Consider the following 19,797-nt stretch of genomic DNA (forward strand, 5'->3'; position numbering starts at 1 on the left):
AGGACCCTGTGTGGGGCTGTGCGTGCATTCCTCATATCTTGCAGGAACCACAGTCATCTGGCGCAGCCCAGTGTTGAGGATGGCATGGATACAGGCAGATTCTGCCTCAAAAGCTCACACTGTAAACACAAGGCAAGAGGCACGTCCTGTGCTTCAGGCCATTTCCCTGCCCCTCTGCAAGCTGCTACCCAAACAGTACTTTAACCCAGCTGTGGGTGTGCTCCCTCTTAAATAAACACAGGAGGTTCCCCAACACCTGTTCTCCAGGTCTCCACCTGCTCTCCAACACAGCATTCAGTTCCCAGAAACTGAGAAATGCGTTTCCTTCCTCGCCTGGTCATTTTGGCTGCCCTGGGCATTGCCACCTTCCTGAGCTGGAGGCTGCTTCTTCAGAGCACGGCCATCAACCAAGGTAATACCTGGGCACCATGGTGGTTCTGTGTGACTGGTAACATTTCTATACCATGGAGAAAATTACCTGGAGCTTTTTTTGGAGGTTCTTAGTGGGCAAATGCTAACAAAATTGGAAATGCCATTTGCAGAGCCCCAGGGAAGGGTAACCTGTGGAGAAAGCCCTTGGTGTGAGGCCCTGCAGCTTTATGTCCTTAGTGGGGTCATTGGTCTCGGGTGTGGTGGGGAAAACAGGTGTCAGGCTGCTGGAGGTCACTCCTAAAAGCTTTGCTGGGAAGGGTAAAATGCTGTTGGGGAGACATCTCTCTAGTCCCAGCCAGTCCAGGGTAAAGTCATCACTAGACTTTGCAGATGTTGCGGGACTGGGGCTGGTGGGTCAAAGAGCCACCCAGGACAGCTTCAGGCACCGCTGCATTTCTTCCTGCACTGCCGGTGTCCTTTTGCTAGTTTTAACTGTTCTTCTCTTCCCTGTGTGACTGCTGCCCCAAATCAGTGGAAAATAATTAACTTCCCAAGGACCTGGGAGAAATCAGCAAACTCACTGTTCTCCTCAGGGCTGCCAAATGCCTGCACTGAGCAGATGAAGCAGACATGCTGTCGCTAAAAAAAACAGCAAGGCAGGCATTCATCCTCTGCATTCAAACCCTGCATGGCCTCTTCACATCAAAAATAAGATGATAAAAAGTAAGAAGAAAAGCTGAAATTTGAGAAATTAAGCCGACTATTATAGAGTCTTTTTATTTGCTTTTGCCTTTTATATTTGCTTTGTTGTCTTCTTGCTTCTATTTGCTTTTTGCTTTTTATTTGCTTTTGTCTTTTTATCTACTGGAGAAAAAATTTACACATGGATGTGATGCAAGAAGTTACAACCTTTGGATTCCTAAATTGGCTCAAGCCATCAAGAATAATTTCTTGCTTTTGCATATATTTGATAGCTGATATTAACCAATTAACAGATTCAAACAGGTTTGCAGGGGCTTTTGTATTTGTAGCTGCAAACCAATTTACTGCTCCTCCATCTTTCAGAACATTTCTCAGTCTCTTTGTCAAACTCACCTCAGTCAAGCTGGTTGAAAGTGAAGAGTTAAAAGCAAAAATTATGATTTAGTGAAGAACAGGGTCCATGTCACAAATCTACAGTCAAGATCAGTGCTCAGACACGGCGGTTAGGGGAAAGCAGGTTTGGGTGTACATGTGCTCACACATTCACAGGGACAGAAACCTGTTTCCCCAGCAAAACCAGGCTCTTTGCCAGGCAGGGTAGGGAGACCACTCCTACCCTTCGCTCTTCATTCATGTTCTGTCATTTCCACACTGGAATAGCTGGAAAAAAGCCTGCCACTGCATTCCATGCTGGGGTGCCAGCTTGGGGCAGAGGTCCACTATGGGTTTTCCTCACCCTTATCTTGAAATGGTGTTTCGCAGGTGACCTTGTCGCCACTTTGACACTGGACACCTTCCTTCACATTCAGCAGCTCAGGAAGAAGAGACTGAGAGCTTTCTGTAGCCGATCAGGCAAAGCCACCGCACTTCCGAAGAACCGGGAGGAGAGAGCCCGCCTGCTCTCAAGTTTGAGGGTGAGCACTAAGCTGGACCTCCTCTACTGCCAAGTGCCATCAACAGGGGTGGAGGAATGGCAGGAGCTTTTAGAGAAGCTAGAGGAGAAGGAAAACATGACCGTCCCGGTGCTGCTTCCCTACCCTCGGTGGCACGCTTCAGAGATGCAGCTGAGCAAGTTCAACCTGACAGAGGTAGAGGCTGTGCTGGGGTCTTACACCAAAGTGCTGTTCATCAGGGACCCTTTCCAGAGGCTGATCTCCGCGTTCATGCAAGGCATGGGCAGCAGCCCTTCCTTCAGCAGCTTCGTTCAGGACGTTGTAGACAGCGGGCCGCACAACACCAGCACAACCTGGAGACCTCTTGTCAGCCTCTGCCGGCCCTGTCTCATCCAGTATGACTACGTGGTGGCATTTGGCTCCCTCAGGCAGGAGCTGGGTCATCTGCTGCGGTGGGCCGGGCTGCCAGCAGACAGCCTTCTCCCCGAGTTCACCGACACCCAAGTGCAGTGGACCTACAGCTGGTTATCAGAGCAGATGTTCAGCGAGCTGTCCCTCCAACAAAAAAAGCAACTGTCACATTTCTACCGCTGGGACCTTTCTGCATTCCCGTTTTCTAGCAGTTTGCTGACAGAGCTTCTCAGCACCCCAGAGACCTAGTAGCAATATGCTGGCTGGAGGGACTGCTTTGAAGGGTGTTAATCCAAATGCAAGCCCTTCCGGATATGGGCTGAACAGACCCTTGTTCCACAGCTGCATGTCATGCTTGCCCATGTCACAGCTCCATAAGGCACATCGAAGAGCTGAGACAGATTGTGGTCAGGGTCAGGGTATCATGGCTCTTCACATGGCTGAATTGCATTTAAATACTGCAGGAGCAGGCACTGGGGAAACATGTGGCTTTGAGGCTGTGAAAAATGCATGAACTGAATTGTGGTGGGGTAAACACCTCTCAGCAAAACTCGTGTTTTGGGGTAGGTTGGGTCTGACCTGCTGCAAACCACACCAGCACCCTCATGCTCTGCCTGCACTGCCCTTCCATCTTCTGGGCTGCCTTTTGAGCCAAGAGGTTTGGCAATGGCTTCTTTGTGATAAACCTCCCCTTACAGGTACAAGAAGCCCTCGTAAAGAAGCGTATTACCTGATGTCTGTCTACTCTGCGCAAGTAGGTGAGATACAACACAGAGTGGCACACTCTCCTGGGGAACCACTGGGGATGATCCCAATCCTTCACACTCCGGGAAGGCCTGGCCCATCTTTTGGTCATATCTCTTCTGTGTAAACTGCTCCTGTTTATGTGACCCTGCATCTCCTACATATTTAGGCTCAAGAGAGCCCCAGGCACGTGACATGATGCCTGCTCCATTTGCAAGTTTTGAGTGAGGTTCCCCCCTTCAGGGGCTGACTCAAATGGGCCAAGCCTGGCTTTCACCTGTACTCACCAGCAGCAAGACGAGGATAAGGCATTCTAGACCAGGCACCAGCCACGCCACCTTGTCTCAGCAGCTGGTGGGCCCAGTGGAGGTGGCCAGAAACATCAAGGATGCATCAGTCTGCTGCTGTGGGAAATGTGATGTGATTACTCTAAGCTCCTCCTGGCAGAAAGCTGCTGAGGTCTCTGCCTTCTTTTGGACTTGGCTGCCAGGGTGTCCTGGGTGGAGACCCAGGCTTTCCAGCTGGGTCCCCTGCCCTGTCTGGCTGGGTGGTCCGGAGCAACCACCCAGCCTTGGCCACTGAGCTGGTCTGCCTCTGGGAAGGGTCCCAAATGCCAAGGATGAGCTGAAGTTGTCCAGCTTTCAAATTGTGACAGACTGTCACCATAGCAGACTAGTTTCCAGAATATGTTTTTAGCTTTATTTTGCAATGTTGTGACCTTCACAGAGAATTCTGCCTGTGACAAAGACACCGATTTGACAATGCTCATTAAAGAACAATAGTGTGAAAACTGTTGATTAGAAGTGACCTAAAACAATCACCAAAAACTTGGCCTCCCTCTCTCATCAAGGGACATGCAATAAATAGCATTAAGACACAAAATGGGGCAGCCTCCTTTCACCCTCCCACAAAGTATCCAGCTACAGTAACAATTCCATTAGTGCCGTTATTGTGCGTAATATTTTACAGTCCAGCAAGATGGCGCAGTTACTCTTCTGAGGACACACATCTGGAAGGAGAGAAGCGGCAAATCTCCAAATACACTTAACATTAGAGTCATGCATCCACGCTGCATTTCCCTGAAATGTACGAGGAAAGGAACATTTTTCTTTTCATAAGTAGCTTTCCTGTCTTCTGCAACTGCAAGCTGAAATGCCGAGCAGCAGGATACGCGTGAAGAGATCTGACACGGCACCTCAGAGAAGACTGTGCTGTGCACTCATGACAGGAGAGCTGTTCCTAGATCACGTTTTAATTCAGGCAATGTTACAGCAATATCTCCTCTTTCTCCCAGCCCTCTGTAGTGGGTCCCAGTCCTTCCCTAAGGTATCTGGCACTGATTTCCATGGGAAAGCGATGTATGAAATGTTAAGACACTAGAGGTAAAATGAAAATCTCAGCTTCGTGTTCCTTCAGGTTCCTGTTTCACCTGCAGCCCAGCCAGGTATTGCATTGATCTCCCTGTAAATTCCGGTTACTCCAAGGTTCCCTTTTTCCTACACCCTCCAAAACAGTTTCTGTAATTATTTTGTAACCATAATTTTATACCGTTCCCCCCCCCACACACTCCTCTTCTCTGGTATTTTATATTGCCAACATTCAATTCCAGTGCACCCCTAAAGAAAGATGTTTCCTCCTTCCACCAGCCAGTGGCTGTGGAAGAGTAATAAGAGGGCCCTGGAGTGGGGTGGGCTTGAGGACAAAGACTGGTTCCCAGGAAACAGCAGATCACTGATGATGCAGCAAAAGTGGCTCCACAGGCTAAAGTCTGCACTGAACTAGCATGCTCTGACCATTGCATATACAGAGAACTTGGCAAATGCACATCAAATTAATGTACAAAGTGAATAACAAAAGAGAGACTTGACAGATTTTGGTTTTTTAAAAAAATCACCTCACCAGACAGTCAGTGTGGCTACGTGAGACATCACAAACCCATTCTGAAATGATGAAAAAGGTGCTCCCGGAACCATGGGGGACACAGAGCACTGGCTCCTCCTGTCAGTGACATCCCGCCATGTCCCAGGACTCTCACAGGGAGAAGGTCCCCGTGAATGCCGGCAGCTTTCTCCTGAGACAGCGCTGGAAGCTCCTCGATATCACACTCTCTGCTTGTAGCTCCCCATGGTCTGCATTAGCACACATGATGTCTCCTTTGTAGCACTCTTGGTCTGGTTTGAATGAGCAGGTCCGGTGATCCCATGAGGTCAAACGCCACAAAAACAGTGCTGATGCCTCTCTGCCTTGCAGACTTTGCATTTTGTATCCCTCCCCGAACATTTTAAGAATGGGAATACACAGGCTCCAATAGCTGGTCTTGCACACAAATGATCACATTTTCTTCTCTAAGAGGTTTTTTTACATATTGCCAGCTTTCAGGAGAAAACAAAAATGTGTTCTTGCCCAGTACCTCAGAGCTTAAGAAACAACAATATCATATTTCAATTAATAAAACAATTACATAGCAAGCCCAGCAGGCACAAAACACTTTCTGCAACTCACATATACAAACGCCCTTTTCCCAAATGGTAGAACTAGAATATTTTAAGCAAGAAATAAATTTACACTTTTCCAAACTAAATGCCCTGGAGTGCTTAAAAAAAAGTTTGAAACTGTGCATACATTGTTAGGTCCTAAGACAAAGGCAAATTTCAAGCAGGATGTATGTGATCAAAATTTTGTATAAGGCAATAGAGTTACATCCTCTTGCATTATATTATTTTGATGGCCCTAGAAGTGCAAAAGTAGAAAAAGGACTTTTTCATAAAGCTGTGGGCCAGAAGAACAGATAAAAGTTTGCAGGTGATGATCAAGTACAGTATATGGCCAATATAATCTAAAGATAACACAATGCAACAGTGTAAAATGAGTGCCAAAATCTGTGAAGAGGGATGCCCAACATTAAATCCAACACAAAAAATACATTCAACTCAAAAGGCATGAGGTCATCGCATAGTCAGCACATTTCTCAGACAAACAGTCCCTGTAGGAAAGCATACCCATTCTCTCACATTCTGCAAAACTAAGGGTTGTCTTGAAAAGAAGGCCAGGCCATAGCATGATGGCAAGAGATTGACCCTAGAGGGCACCCAGAGCCAACTAATCCCCAGCTGTGTCTGTCCCTGTCCTGTCCATTTCCTGGGCTGGTATAAGTTGCCTTGGGAACAATTATGAGTCACTTCTTCCATTACTCCAAGGTCCCTTCCTCAGATGCCCTCTCCTGTTTAAAAGATGGAGGAAAGATGTGGAGGTATGGCAGGAAAAAGGCTGAGCGAGTCAAATCAGTATCTTGCTGGAAGACCTCTTGGTATCTTTTGTTTTCGTCTTTAATCAGAGAAGACAAGGTAGCACATGAAGTAAAAATTCATTAAAACCCTAGGGTAGACAAAGTGATCCTCATTCATCTAAGGATAAATCAGCTATTGGTCGCATTTTGGGGTTTTCCTCTGAATCACTTTTGTTATGTATGTGAGACGATCATCGTCAGCTAACATCAAAACTCCTCCTCATCTTCCTCTAGTGTACATCTGGCTGGGTGTGCAGAGGGGGCACGATAGGGTCCAGCCCTTAGCGCCTCTCATCCCTTCCCCCATGTCAGCTAGAGGACTGTTTGTCTGGGTTCAAGTTAAGCCCTTCTTGGCATCACATCACAAGAGGATCCATCTTTTCCTCACAGTAGGAAAAACAAAACAAAACAAAACACCAACAACAAACAACCACCCTGTGATTCACATTGGCTGGTAATAAGCATGTCTCCCATCCTTGCAGCAATTTTAAATGAAACCTAAAAGATTTTTCAATTACACCTGGATAACATCACCTTCCACTTGCTCTCCATTTGAATTTGTATCAGAGCTATAATCTGGCAGCAATTCTCTCTCCTAGAGAAAGTAATGATTGAACAATTAAATGTGAAAGCTCCATGAATCAGTGGATAAGCCACAGGAACACAGATTTTTTTTTCCACTATAGTCCTACTGCCTTGTGGTCCCTCTGGTGTAAGCTCAGTTTTACGCGGAGAATTTGTTCCTGAAACTTCCCTCTTACACACGCACAGACCACGGCTTAAAGGTCCCTGGCTCAGCAGAAGGGCACTGTAAAGAGGAAAAACAAAACAAAACAAAACAAAAAACCACAAACAAACAGACAAAAACCAGTTAGCAACAGTGGCAATAAGGCAGGATCCTAGCCTGGGTTTGGCATGCCCCACCATGGTCCCTTTGAGGTAGGTGAGTTTGTACAGTTGAAGATCTGAGCTCATATCTCAGTCTTTCAAAACACAGATGTCTGTCTCATGGCACTTCCATTAGAGGCTGTACCTGGCTCTGGCTGAAGACCTGGTGGTCAACAGTTAGTGCATGTTCCCAAAACTGTTTCTGAGTCTTTCTCCCCAGAGATCAATGCAAGCATTAGGTGAGAAAGACTAAGATATGCAGGTTTTGCTCTTAACCACAGTGGGGATCAAGTTGATGAAAGCCTGGAGGATGCCCACACGTACAGCTGTTTTCTGAGTCACTGAAATCAGTAGGACTCTGGAGGGACCATGAAGAGACAGGTACAGGATTAAATCCTGCACTCCTTCAGATCAACCTCACAGCCTCTAAGGAGACACCTGTGGTCATAACATTCAGCAGTGAGCGTTTTCAGCAAGATCTTCCTCTCCTTCCCACCCTGAGAAACACCACTAAATCACAGAGTTGACCTGCAAGATATGTTAGTGGTGGTGATCCCCTAGGAAATCATGGTCAGGAACAGTAGGACAAGTCATCAGTGCTTTGTTCTGAAGACAGCACCTAAGAATGGAGGAATGAACTGCGGGTTCAGTGATACCGTATGGCAGCCCTTCCTGCAACGGGAGCCCTAGCAATGCTGGTCTGTACGCTTGTCTGTATTTGGTGGTCCATTAAATGAAGGATAATACCCCTGAAATAAAAATCAGCTTCTTAAGTGGGGCCACAACCTCCCCATCCTGCCCTAGTCCCAGACCTGGGCCACTGTGGCCAACATATATGCTCCATTTGAAGCAGGCTGGCTAGGGAGCAGACTATGAAACCAGAAGCTGTTACCATTTTGGTGAAGATGTCCACACAAGCATTGCGGATCCTCTCTGGGGTGGCAGGGCTGTCCAGCCTGAATGGTTCAGTCAGGCCAGAGTCCTTCCTTGCCGAGTAGATGGCATCTTTAATGGCATAAAACACCGAGGCAGACAGGAACAGAGGTGGCTCTCCCACAGCCTAGACAAAACAAAAGCAAGAGTGAGGCTGCAGCCCAAAATAGTCCTGGCCCTGGAAAGGTTCATGAGTCTAACAGAAAGATGAGCAAGACCTAAGAGACAATCAGGAATGGTTCTCATTCCTCATTCCTTTTGTAGGAAAACAAAAGATTTCTAACACAGCAAGGCTGTTATAAAGGAAAAAGGTACTAACTCATTCCCACAACTTTTGGGGATGCTAAAGCTGCAGCAAGGGGAATTCAGATAAGGCAGTGGTGAACTGTTTGGGCAGAGAGCAGGATGCTCCATCACTGAGGGTCCTTCTGAAACAGCAGGAACGCCTCCCTCAGGGATTACACACTTATTATCCAGTATCGAAGTCCCTGCCTGCCCCTTCTTTCTTCATTCTGCCATCAGTGCTCATCACCCAGATAGTTCTCATTGATAAAGATGTTCCTATGGATGGATGGAGGGGACAAGAGAAACTCTAGGGAGCCCAGCCAGGCATATACACATAAGGATCCTGCGTGGCCTCTCTAAATGCTCCATTGAACCATAAGTGAAGCAAATTCATTGATGATGTACATCCAGTCCTGCTCTGTGCCGCCCTCACTAACTGCAGAGAACAGCACTAACTGCAGTGGGAACAGCTGAAGGCCATGTGGATTAGTAATGGACATTTAAGGGTGACGTGGGCACTGTGAAACAGCGAAGGAAGCACAACATGAAAACTCAGACACAAGATTGTGGTATATCAGATCTGGGAAGGGACACTGCTGGAAATGTTATCTGCAGTGGTGGCTCTAGTGCCAGGGAGGGGCAGCCAGGGAGCTGACATGCAGGGGGAGGCTGGCAGCCTCTGCTACAGCAGAACTGGCACAGCAAAGCCACTTCAGTTCTCTCTAATGGACCATCAGGGCAGCAATGTGCAGGTTATTTCAGTTCTTCCTAGCTGTAATGGAGAGTACACATATTTCTGGTAAGGAATGGGTACACGTCCTAACCCCAGAATAAAGCCAGTATAACAGGATAAATTAGACACATACATCATTATCATACTCAGGTCCACAAAATTACAGAGCAGTGAGAGAGAGGCCTGCAGATCTGGTAGGTATACCTTGGATGAATAAACCGCCTTGCTGTTTGGGCAGTCACGGAGGAGAGACACATAGAATTCTGTTGGGATGTCTCCAAACGCTGGGATTTTGTACATCCCAGGCCCTCGAGTATACAAGTTTCCTTCAGGAGAATAGCGCAGCTCCTCCATGGTGAAGAGCCCAAGGCCTTGGACAAATGCTCCTTCTATCTACAAACACAGGGAAACAAGGTTACATTATTTTTTGTGTGTTGTTCTTCCCTGCACAAGAACAAACTGTGATGATTTCCACCAGAGTTTTCAGCCCTCCCCTTCTGACTCATTTCCCACTTTTCATCTCAAAACTCTTGTCCCTTCTGCTGAGTACAGCCTGGCACCTTTGCACAATTCCTGTGTTCCCATATAGTTGTGACTGCATTTCCCTGACAGGTGAAGCAATTTACAAATACACATGAACAGATATGCTGTAAACGCAGGACAAGAATTTTCTGATGAAGCAAGGGGGGAAAAAAAAAAAAAAAATCAATGCCAAAATATTGATTACTTCACAGGCAGTTGAACACTGAATGAGTTGTACTTGCTGATAATTGAAAGGACAAGTAGATTAAAAGGACATGACACAAGAAGACAAACTATGTTACGTTTTTATTTCAGTATGAATGCTTTCCTAAGTGCTGCATATTCTCAGGTCATCAGCACAGACACCTGCAAAAACTCTAAATTTTAGGAAGAGAAAAAAAAGCGGGGGGGGGGCGGGAGGGTGGAAGGGGAGAGTAGCTATGAGAGCGTGGTGTGCTCAAACAACCCTATATAAAGAAGCTCTGCTCTCTGTACCCACAGAAAGAAGTGACAGACAGACCAGCCTAAAGATTTGGCACAAACATGCATTAAGCCAGCTCTGCATGCTTATGTTCCTGCAGTCGTACAACATTCTTTCTCTCTCCAGCCCCCAGATCCCCTGCAGCTATTCATGGAAGGACACAGGAAGCTGAGATCTCTGACAGGCTCCATATAGCCCATCTCTTCACTCCCAGACCCAAACTGAGAGGCTGCAAAACCAGAAAGGTTCCTTCTACCCTTAGTCACTTCCAAAAAAAGTCTCTTTCAGAATAAATGTCACTTTCAAAGAGGTTTAATTTTAACTATAGCAGAGCTCTGCGAATTGTGGTCTCATATAAACCACAAATCCTGCAGCAGTTTCACTGGAGTTATGCCATATCAACATCTAGAGTTAGCAAGGGAGCTAAGATGACTAAATAAGCATGTGCAAATGTCTAATGATTTATCTCTTAGTATATCAAACAACTTTGTGTTTATTACCTTTATTTCCTGAGAGGTTTCTTTTTATTATTATTACTGCACAACATATGGAAGTAAGCTTGTCCCTGCCCACAGAATTTGCAAGCTAAGTGACTGGTCCAGCTTCCTACTGAGATCCCTACACAGCAGTAGCTGGAAGACAGAATCTGCCACCCTAACTATTCACAGAAGAATATTCACTGAACTAAATGGGACTTGATATTGACAGATAGGAGTATAAAAAGCAGGTGTGGGATTTAGTCTCTTTCTGCCACATTTCAGATATTATGTCTGTGATGAGGTTGTTCCATTGTATTAGTATTATCTGGATTCATTCCTTAGGCAAGGCAGATACTGAAAAGCATCAGTGGGGTGGTAACTGGAGAATATCATGTAGTCTTAATATCCACATCAAAAAAAAACCCAACGAACCAAACAAAAAACCACAACATACACAATATTTTCCTACATAATTCTGTACCTGTTGCATAGTTAAGTGTAGGTCAAACTGGATTTCATAGCTAATCTAAAATGCCTCACTGGATACCTATGTTTAAAATGCTCTTTTTCAAAGGCACAACCTGTAGAGGGACAATGGCTCATGTAGAAATGCCTAAGGGTAGTGTGATTGCTGTACCACAGTGGGAATAGCAACACTAGTTCACTTACCTGTCCTATATCTATGGCTGGGTTCAGACTGGTACCAACATCCATAACAATGTCTGTGCGCATGTTCTAAAAGTCAGAAATAAAGAATAAATCAGCACAGAACATTGAAAGTGGTACACCATGGTCTTGTATCAGGAGGAGTGATGTACCCAAGCACTACCCACACTTGGCCGGTGTTCAACAATCTATCTCAGCTCAACTCTCTGTACTGACTTTTAATCTGAGTTATGCCTAAAGTAAATCAAAGGAACTCATTGCATTTTCCCCAGTGGTCCAATGGATCCAATTTATATTAGTTCCAAGATGCTGGAGTCAGTGCTCTGTACCTGAGCATAACCAACTAAGTCAGATTCTGACACTTTTTTTTTCTTTTTTTTCTTTCTTTCTAAAAGTCTTCAGTGCTATTTTCAATTATTAACTCAATTTCAGTATGCTTCTGCTCTTTTGTGCTAACACAATGCCGCTACCTCTTCCTTAGCAAATCCAGTAACTTTTGCAATCATTCATTAAGCCTGCTAGTATCCCCACCGAGTAGATAATTGTCATTTTATTGTACTTTACGGATTGTTGCAATGTGGAACAGAGGAGTTAAGAAATTTACTGAAGGTCACATCAGACCAATGACAGAGCTAGAAACAGGCTAACACCCAGTATTTGTTCTCACTCCCTGTGAATGTTTCCTTCACCTGAACACAGAGAGCTATTTCATTGCTGACATGCTCACCTTGTGGTCACCTGTCAGGCAGTCTATCTCAACCTCAGAGCATGCAACACCGTAACTGAAGTAGCAGAATGGTTTCCCTTCATTCTTTTCAAAGTCGTAGCCAAGGTCAGGAATTCTTGTTACGAAGAAAAACATAACCACATTTGATTCCATGAACAGTCAAAATCAACACAAACGCATTACAATTTATCAGAATCCTTATTCACTTTTGATTCATCCCTTCCATCAAGCCCATGCAGAAATGAAAAGTGCAAACAACTATAAACAGAAACCTACTAAAGCTGCCCTGTATTCCAAAACCTGACTGAAACTATCAAACCATGTTAGCCATCTTTATTTTCCCATGAATCTCAGGGCTTGTGATGGCTGTTATGAACTCATTACGACGAATCCAGCAGCAAACCTTTTGCTTTTATAGTGCAGTTGAATATTTCTTGGAGGTTCATTAAATTTCAGAGGATAATCAAGTTGAACCAGAAACTGGATTAAGCTAATAACTGATTTTAAGCACAGTTCATGGCAAACCTTGTATCTGTCTACTTACACTGAAAACTGGTTTATTAAAATACTGACAGTCACTTGGTTAAGAGAAAAACACATTTCTGAGATGCAATAGAAATGAGTTCGTATTGTATTTTAGTCCTAAACAGGCTCTGCTCAGCACTGTGTTTAGATTTTACGTCAACCCCTCTGCCTCAGATACGACGGATCTCTGTTTTCCTCCAGTAGTACAGCTGATTTACAAAAGTGCCACATTTCAGAACTGCACAGGAACCAGCAAGAATTTAAAGTGGGAGGATTAAGTTGAAAACATCGGTACCTGCTCATGCCACAACAGACAGGATACTGCTCTAGCCAATTTTCGTAAGTAGCTTTGTCCTCAAGGACAACCCTTGCCCCTTTTCCTCTGCATCACAGTTCTAGTGCAACACTCAGTCATGAAGCTGACGAAGAGCAGGGCCCCCAGCAAAGCTCCTATTTAATTCATGCCTCCTCAGACCCAGGTCAGCTAGAGTGAGGTTAGATCCGCCTCAGATTTATATGAGATCTCAACCTGTCCCCAAGAGCTGTGCTCCATCAGGTACCAGTTCTCCCCAGCCAGTAGAGTGTTAACCTCAGTTTAGCATTTCTAGGTAGCGGAGAGCATGCAGCCCGAAGTTAGAGCAGTGACAGAGGGACAGGGGCTGTAAATCCTCCCAGAATTTCTCTGGATGCAATTGAATAAGAGCTGTGCCTCTGCAGTGTGGATATTCACTCACCTATAAAACCCCGTGGCTGACAGGCTAACACAGTTCTCATAGGCGGCTTTAATCTGGCAAAGTGAACGAGAGTTTGAAAACAGTAATTTTCCAACCTGTCCCTGCAAAATAGCTACCCCAAACATAATTGCAGGAGAGCATGAATAGAAGGTGCCCAGTGAGAGACAGCTGTCATGCTACCCAGCACCAGCAGTGCCAAGGGAAACATCATGATGCACCCGCTTCCCCAGATAGCCATATCAGCAGCTACCAAGGGCAGAACTTGATGAATAGGAGGGATAAGACTTGCTCGTTTGTTCAGCTCTCAGCTCTAAGTTATACTTTCAACCTCAGAGACAAAAGTTAAACTGACAGTCATCTTGACTTGAGTGAGGCCAGGGGAAATCCTACCCTTCCAAATCACAAAGTCAAAGCTCCTGCCATGAAGAGAAGAGCTTGGATCTGAAAATGGCCTGAGAGCTTTAGAGCTCACCAATCTCTTACTATTGAGGGTACAGAGATATTGCAGCCAAGGAGCACTACAGAAGGCAGATGGCAGCTTAGAATCATCTTTGTCACAGAATCCCTTCACTACGAATCAGGTTTCTTCATGTCCGGGTCTTTAGTCTGACTAGAAAGATATATGTAACCAGTCAAGACTTTTATTTGGTCAAGTTTGTCATAAACAGGACCCAGGATGTGGAGAAATCTCAGTATTAAAGTAATAACTGCTGTTTTGGGAATGACTTCTTGCAAGTTTTGGTTACTTCTCTTGCCAGGTTTCTATTTCACTGTCTTTGCTCAAATTTTGTTACTGAGATGCAGAAGGCCTGAAGAATATACCTGCATACAGGGTTTGCCCACTAAAACCATCTCTGACAACGCGCACTTTTCTCATGACAAACAGCTTACCCAGTCTTCCCAGGATCCTTTGGGATTAGACTGTTTGATCGGCTCAAGCCTTTTTAAGATAGTCTGACATGCATTCTAAAAAACAAAGAGAGATAAGCAATCTTTTAAGGTTTGAAAAGTCAGCCTATGGTATTAAGAGTCCTATAAGAATTTCAAAGAACCTTCTGTTTAAATCAATATTGCCTTTAGGACTCTGGCATATCACAAAAAGGAACAAAGTTCACTAACAGATGGTTTGCTATATAGGAGGAAATGTTGACAGAGTTTTTAAAACAGATTGGCTGTGCTGACAGCAGAAGGGAATTCCAAATACAGCACTGAACTTTCCAGACCATGATGCAAAATATCAGAAGTCCACCCATTTATACAGTAACTTTTTCTGTACCAATCATAGCAGGACACCTTAGCATACCTTGCAAGATGACCCTGTAACACTGATAAAAAAAAAATACTCTTGCTGAAATTCAACCTACTCAGATAAGCTGTGCAGGGAATAAAAACAGGCTTCCTCTTTTCTTCAAGTCTGAGAATGACCAGTACTAAATTCATCTTTTCAATGGAAGTCATACACCCTGCAAATATATGCATTGGTAACTACCATGTCAGCAAGTCACAACTGTGCCATTGCAACAGAAGGATGTTTGCTCTAAGTGTATCAACACTTTGAGGTCTTTGGTTCTGGAGTAGAGTCCACAAACCACCTGCTATTCATATTGGCAGCACAACACATTTGTTATAGGTAAGGCCACATTTATTACCAGGAAGCTAGCTATTTAAATGGATGCTTTGTTCCTCCGTTCATTTTGAGTAATCAAAACAGTCCATTTTCAAACTACAAAAGGACTGAAGGAGAGTGTTAAACAACTTGGAAAAAAACACAAGTCACCACAGGTAAAGAAGTTATCAAGTATCCTTAGCCTGGAATTGCCTTTTGATGGTTGCATTTTCCTTAAGCAATAGATAAATACACATCAACTTTTCATGCTCTGGAGTACCAGCTTATAACCCACTCATTGAAATAACTCAGTTTCCATACATGGACGGCCATTCCATTGATGTCTGCACTGACAGATGCGGCTGTCGGGGAGGTATTTGGGACAGTGTTTGTGCTGGTCTCACTGATGTGAATTTTGGAGGTGGGGATTCCCAGTGACCTGCTAGCAACCTGCAGAGCAAAGGTAGACAATTGGTAAGCAGCTGCTCTTACAACATGGGCATAAGCATTCATAGCTCACACTGCAACCTCTACCCTCTCCCATCCTAAATTCCATTTTTCTTGGAGACGCAGTTGATTTGGTGACTTAGAGTTAGCCAGAACATTATTAAGTTTGCCATTCACAGACCTAATGTGTGCAAGCACATACATGCACACTTTTGGCACAATGAGAGGCATTCATTTCACTACTGTGGAACTAAATTCTTCTCTCAACAATTATAAGAATCAGAGGATAAAGAATCCTATTAGGCTTCCCTTTCATTTCCCTGTCAAAACAATGTTGTTTCCTCAGGCCTTTTTAACTATAAAGAAGTTAGCATATGCAAATAAATATGTTTGCAATAAGACTAACTTTTAGCATAAAATATAGGTAAACTGTAGTTTTATGGGATGAAAATAAATTACCAGAGAAGCTAGATTGTAAGCATAACCTGCTTTATCTACATAATAAGAGTTAAGATGATGAAAATTCTAATTCTAATACTCAATTGTAATAATACTCTGGAAATCCAGCACTGCTGCTGAGACAATTAAGAGGAATTAGTCATGATTTGTTACCCTATGCATGCCCATAGAGGAAGGGTCAAGCTGTTTGAGGCAATACTGTACAGTGAATGTAATTTTCCTGTGAAGATGTCTCATTCGGTTAAGTCCAAACTCATTATTACCTGGATCATTTTGGTGTGAAGTCCTTGACCCATCTCAGTCCCACCATGTGTGAGTAACACAGAGCCATCTGTATACACATGGACCAGAGCTCCAGCCTATGAAAAGGAACGTTAATCCAAGAGTCACCATAAATGAACTAGTGAAGTACCTGGCAGGTTGTAGTTACAAGCTACAGAAAACACAGCTGCATTGTGGTGTCTTTTGGACAGTATAAACTCGTAATCGTTGTCTTGCTTATTTCAGTTTGAAAAATGTATACTCTTTCTTAATTCATTTACTACTTCTCTGAAAAGCTCTTGTTTGGTACAAAGGGAGGGGGGGACTGGTGAAGGCAACATATATCTACCTTCTCTACTGTAGAAAAGAATGACACTTACAGACCTGGTTCAGAAATGGAACAGTGAAACTGATGCCAAATTTGGTAGGAATAATGCACATCCCTCTCTTCTTCCAGCGATTCTGCCTGCAAGGAGAGAACGTTATTCATATACTCATGAGGATTTCATTGTAACACAGTGCCGTGCTTCCCTCCAACAGCTTGGGTATCAAAGCAGAAAATAAATACCTGAATGCAATATAGAGTGAGTTGATTGGTAACTTCTATGAAAGATTAGCTTTGTTTCTGGCTCTCAACAAGAAGAAAGCCAAACAGAACATGCTCCCCCAGGCATTATAGAAGCAATTGTCTGGACTAATAACTATTCAGTTGGATATACAAGCCAACCAAATTGTCTTGATAGACATCTGAAAAGTCTAGCTAGACTCAAGAGACCCACCTCCCCAACAAGATCTTGTTGTGCCAGGTAAGATTCCTGCCTTATATAAACTACCAGGTCACTGACAGAGGTTTCTTTCCACAGTGAGCCTGAAGGAATCTCAAAAAGAGAAATTTTTAGAAGTCACCCTATAAATATATGGTCTGACTTTGCATCACTCAAGTTGCTAAGGGAACTTCAGAAGCTTGTAAGCAACATGTATACCCAGTAAAAAGCTCCAGAACACCTACTTGTTGAATTCTTCAATTAGTTTCTTCCTGGTGTGATAGCTACAGCTTGACAAACATTCATCCCAGCATCTTCGTAGAGTAAATCCCTCCAGCTTTTGGTTAAAATGAGTCAGGTCTCCTTCATTATAAAGATTGAGCTTTCGTACCTTCCCAAAGAGACATACAAAGGACATGCCAAGTTTAATGCTTCAGACTACGTCTTTTTAATGGATGACATCAAAAGCATGTTGGTTCCTGGTTTTATTCCTGTGCTCAACCTACAGAACAACAGAATTAACAGATACATATCTACTTATGGAAAAACGGGGACTAAAACCTTAAGGCTGGGAATTTTTAAGACAGACTAGGTCTTAAGCACATTATTATTAAGATTAGGGTACCTAGTGACTTTGGACTTTTTTTTAATATCTATCCTTAAACCTGAATATCTATCCTTAAATCAGATGTTACACAGTTAAGGCTACTGAGGGAACCTAATGAATCGGAAAATAATCCATGCTATAATGTAGCTATCTTACAGGAATCTTGAGATCCTGCTAAGGGCTTAGCAAAAATCAAGCGGAAGTTCTTATATTTCAAAATTTCTGTGGTTGTTTCCAGTTCTCAGAGCTTGTTCAAAAGCAGCACCACCCTGAAACGTGTCAGTGGATCTGTACCTCCTCAGGTGGCAGGCCACACTTCCGAGCAAGATCGCTCATCCAGCACTCAGCAATCATCATTCCTTGGGGCCCTCCAAAGCCACGGAAGGCTGTGTTGGAAGCCAAGTTGGTCTTGCAAACAGTGCCCACGGCGCTGACATTGGGGATGTTGTAGGAGTTATCCAAATGTAACAGAGCTCTGTCCATAACCTGGTGAAGAGAATGAATGGGAGTGAACACATTTTGTGTGCATCGCATGTCAGATTTCTCACCAGCTGCCAAAGTGAGGTTTGAAAGCTCTGAACGTAATTTACAACAACCAGCACTTTCTCTTGCACCCTGTAGTTCTCAGTGAACACAGCTGGATCACCACTGAGGTGCAGCCAGTACTCCCTCCCATCTGCAATGGAGCATCAAGTGGTAACCTCCTGAAGGACAGGACAATAAGCACACTTCTCTGCTGACACTTATGACCTTGAGACAAATGGAGCTTCAAAGTCCTTTGTTGACCCTGGGCTCACACTGAGCCCAACTGCTACTAAACGTCTTTACCCACCTGGAAGAACCAGAATCTTCTCTTAATTATACTGAATAATCTGTTACTGGATAGTCTTCCTGATGTCAAGTGACTCAGCAGCTGGGCTATGGCAGTACGGGCAACTATACGAAATAAATATTTCCAATAGCTACATCTAAACTGCAAGATTTGAGATCTTTGTCCACTTATTGTCCAAACTGGGAAAGAGCCAGTGCTTCTTTCTGGTTTGTGTTCCCAGATTTCCCTCCCAGCAGCAGCACAGAGAGATGATGTACATCCAAACTTACTTCAACATGGAGCGCTTTCCAATCCCCTGATTCAGATACAGAGAGACAATTCACATTGATGCACTCTCAACCAGGCCCTTAGTTTATGCAAAGACACTTGCCTGCCATTCTGCTCTGCACAGCACCAACCACATTGCTAGCATTGAATATGGCTCTGGTACAGAGCTCTTGCAGCTCTCCCCTACAGATATTGGATTAATTTTTGTAGAAAATTATTAAAGGCTGAGCGGACTAGAGAAAGGGAGCTAGAATAAACATGACTGACAGTAGGCTATTGGGTTTGTCACCCACACGACCGAAAAGGACACGTTTTTCACTCATCAGCATAAAAAATATTCGAGAAAACTCAGAACTCAGGCACATTCTTGTACTTAGTGCTTGTGAAGCCAGTGTTAGCTTTAGCCAGTCCTTAACAAGCATGTTAATTTAGGCACTCTGCCCCATCAGCCCATTGACTTGGATGTTTCTTTTTCCAAGGAACCAGCTTTCCCTAAGGCTGGGGAACTATCAGTCATCATGCATTGTGCAACAAATTTTCCATCACAGCCCTCCGTAATGTAAAGCAAGCTTTCTTGATTCTCATGCGTGTAATAACTTTTGCAAGATATTACAGCATAAGAATTATGTAGCACATGCCAAGGCAGGTGAGTTGGCTCAGAGAGCAGCTCCAAAAACCCATCAAGGTCTGGTTTTAGTCATGTCAGAGTGCAGGACGTGCAAGCAATGCTGTAGACGACAACTCTCCCAAGTCAGAGCAAAAGGTTGCACACAGAAACATCTTCCACCTAGTTAGCCGTCAGAAAATTTTACTTACACCATAAGAGAGGTCTACAGAGTTGCCCCCATTGCTGTAGTATGACACCTGCAGACTCTTGACTCTCCCGTTCTTCATGAAACCGACCTGTCAAGAAAGTCTCCTCAGTAATCAGTTTTCTACAAAATGTTGTTTTGTGGTTCCCTCCAAAAGCTGAATAGACCTCATACAGGCGAAAGGGCTGATCATCCTCTGCTGCAGCACAGGACCAGCACAGGTAGCAACTGAGGAAGCTTCTCAGTCATGGGTCCATCTATGCACCTTTATCTGGCTCCAGAGAACTTTTCTAAAATAAATGCTGGCCACTTGTCACAGCCACACCTCCCTTAATGGGTTTTGGCTTTGAAAAGGAGAAGC

General features: G+C 44.2%; 2 protein-coding genes across 2 annotated transcripts in view; one reads left to right on the forward strand and one right to left on the reverse strand.

The window, feature by feature from the left end:
- The first annotated feature begins 211 nt into the window (after positions 1-211).
- Positions 212-6,824, forward strand: LOC136099490 (carbohydrate sulfotransferase 8-like). Its single transcript, XM_065833754.2, has 2 exons — positions 212-412; positions 1,837-6,824. Exons 1-2 carry the CDS (start codon positions 316-318, stop codon positions 2,625-2,627), a joined length of 888 nt encoding a protein of 295 aa, XP_065689826.1. The 5' UTR covers positions 212-315; the 3' UTR covers positions 2,628-6,824.
- The window catches only part of XDH (xanthine dehydrogenase), a 51,161-nt gene continuing 35,162 nt past the window's right edge, over positions 3,799-19,797 (reverse strand). Inside the window, exons 25-37 of the mRNA XM_065833753.2 lie at positions 19,441-19,527; positions 17,820-18,011; positions 17,164-17,309; positions 16,539-16,620; positions 16,157-16,252; positions 15,309-15,437; positions 14,273-14,347; positions 13,382-13,434; positions 12,123-12,237; positions 11,399-11,464; positions 9,452-9,640; positions 8,189-8,356; positions 3,799-7,216 (exon numbers count right to left, since the gene is read on the reverse strand). Of these exons, the coding sequence (XP_065689825.1) occupies positions 7,166-7,216; positions 8,189-8,356; positions 9,452-9,640; positions 11,399-11,464; positions 12,123-12,237; positions 13,382-13,434; positions 14,273-14,347; positions 15,309-15,437; positions 16,157-16,252; positions 16,539-16,620; positions 17,164-17,309; positions 17,820-18,011; positions 19,441-19,527 (1,449 nt within the window). The 3' untranslated portion in view covers positions 3,799-7,165. The remainder of the gene's footprint in view (positions 7,217-8,188; positions 8,357-9,451; positions 9,641-11,398; positions 11,465-12,122; positions 12,238-13,381; positions 13,435-14,272; positions 14,348-15,308; positions 15,438-16,156; positions 16,253-16,538; positions 16,621-17,163; positions 17,310-17,819; positions 18,012-19,440; positions 19,528-19,797) is intronic.

Source organism: Patagioenas fasciata, chromosome 3 (assembly GCF_037038585.1).
Source record: "Patagioenas fasciata isolate bPatFas1 chromosome 3, bPatFas1.hap1, whole genome shotgun sequence".
NCBI classification, from domain to species: domain Eukaryota; kingdom Metazoa; phylum Chordata; class Aves; order Columbiformes; family Columbidae; genus Patagioenas; species Patagioenas fasciata.

Excerpts from the sequence above, each read along its gene's own strand:
- LOC136099490 (XM_065833754.2), top strand. The coding sequence starts at position 316 with ATGCGTTTCCTTCCTCGCCTGGTCATTTTGGCTGCCCTGGGCATTGCC. Across the intron at positions 413-1,836 it reads GAGCACGGCCATCAACCAAG|GTGACCTTGTCGCCACTTTG; the intron begins GTAATACCTGGG and ends GGTGTTTCGCAG.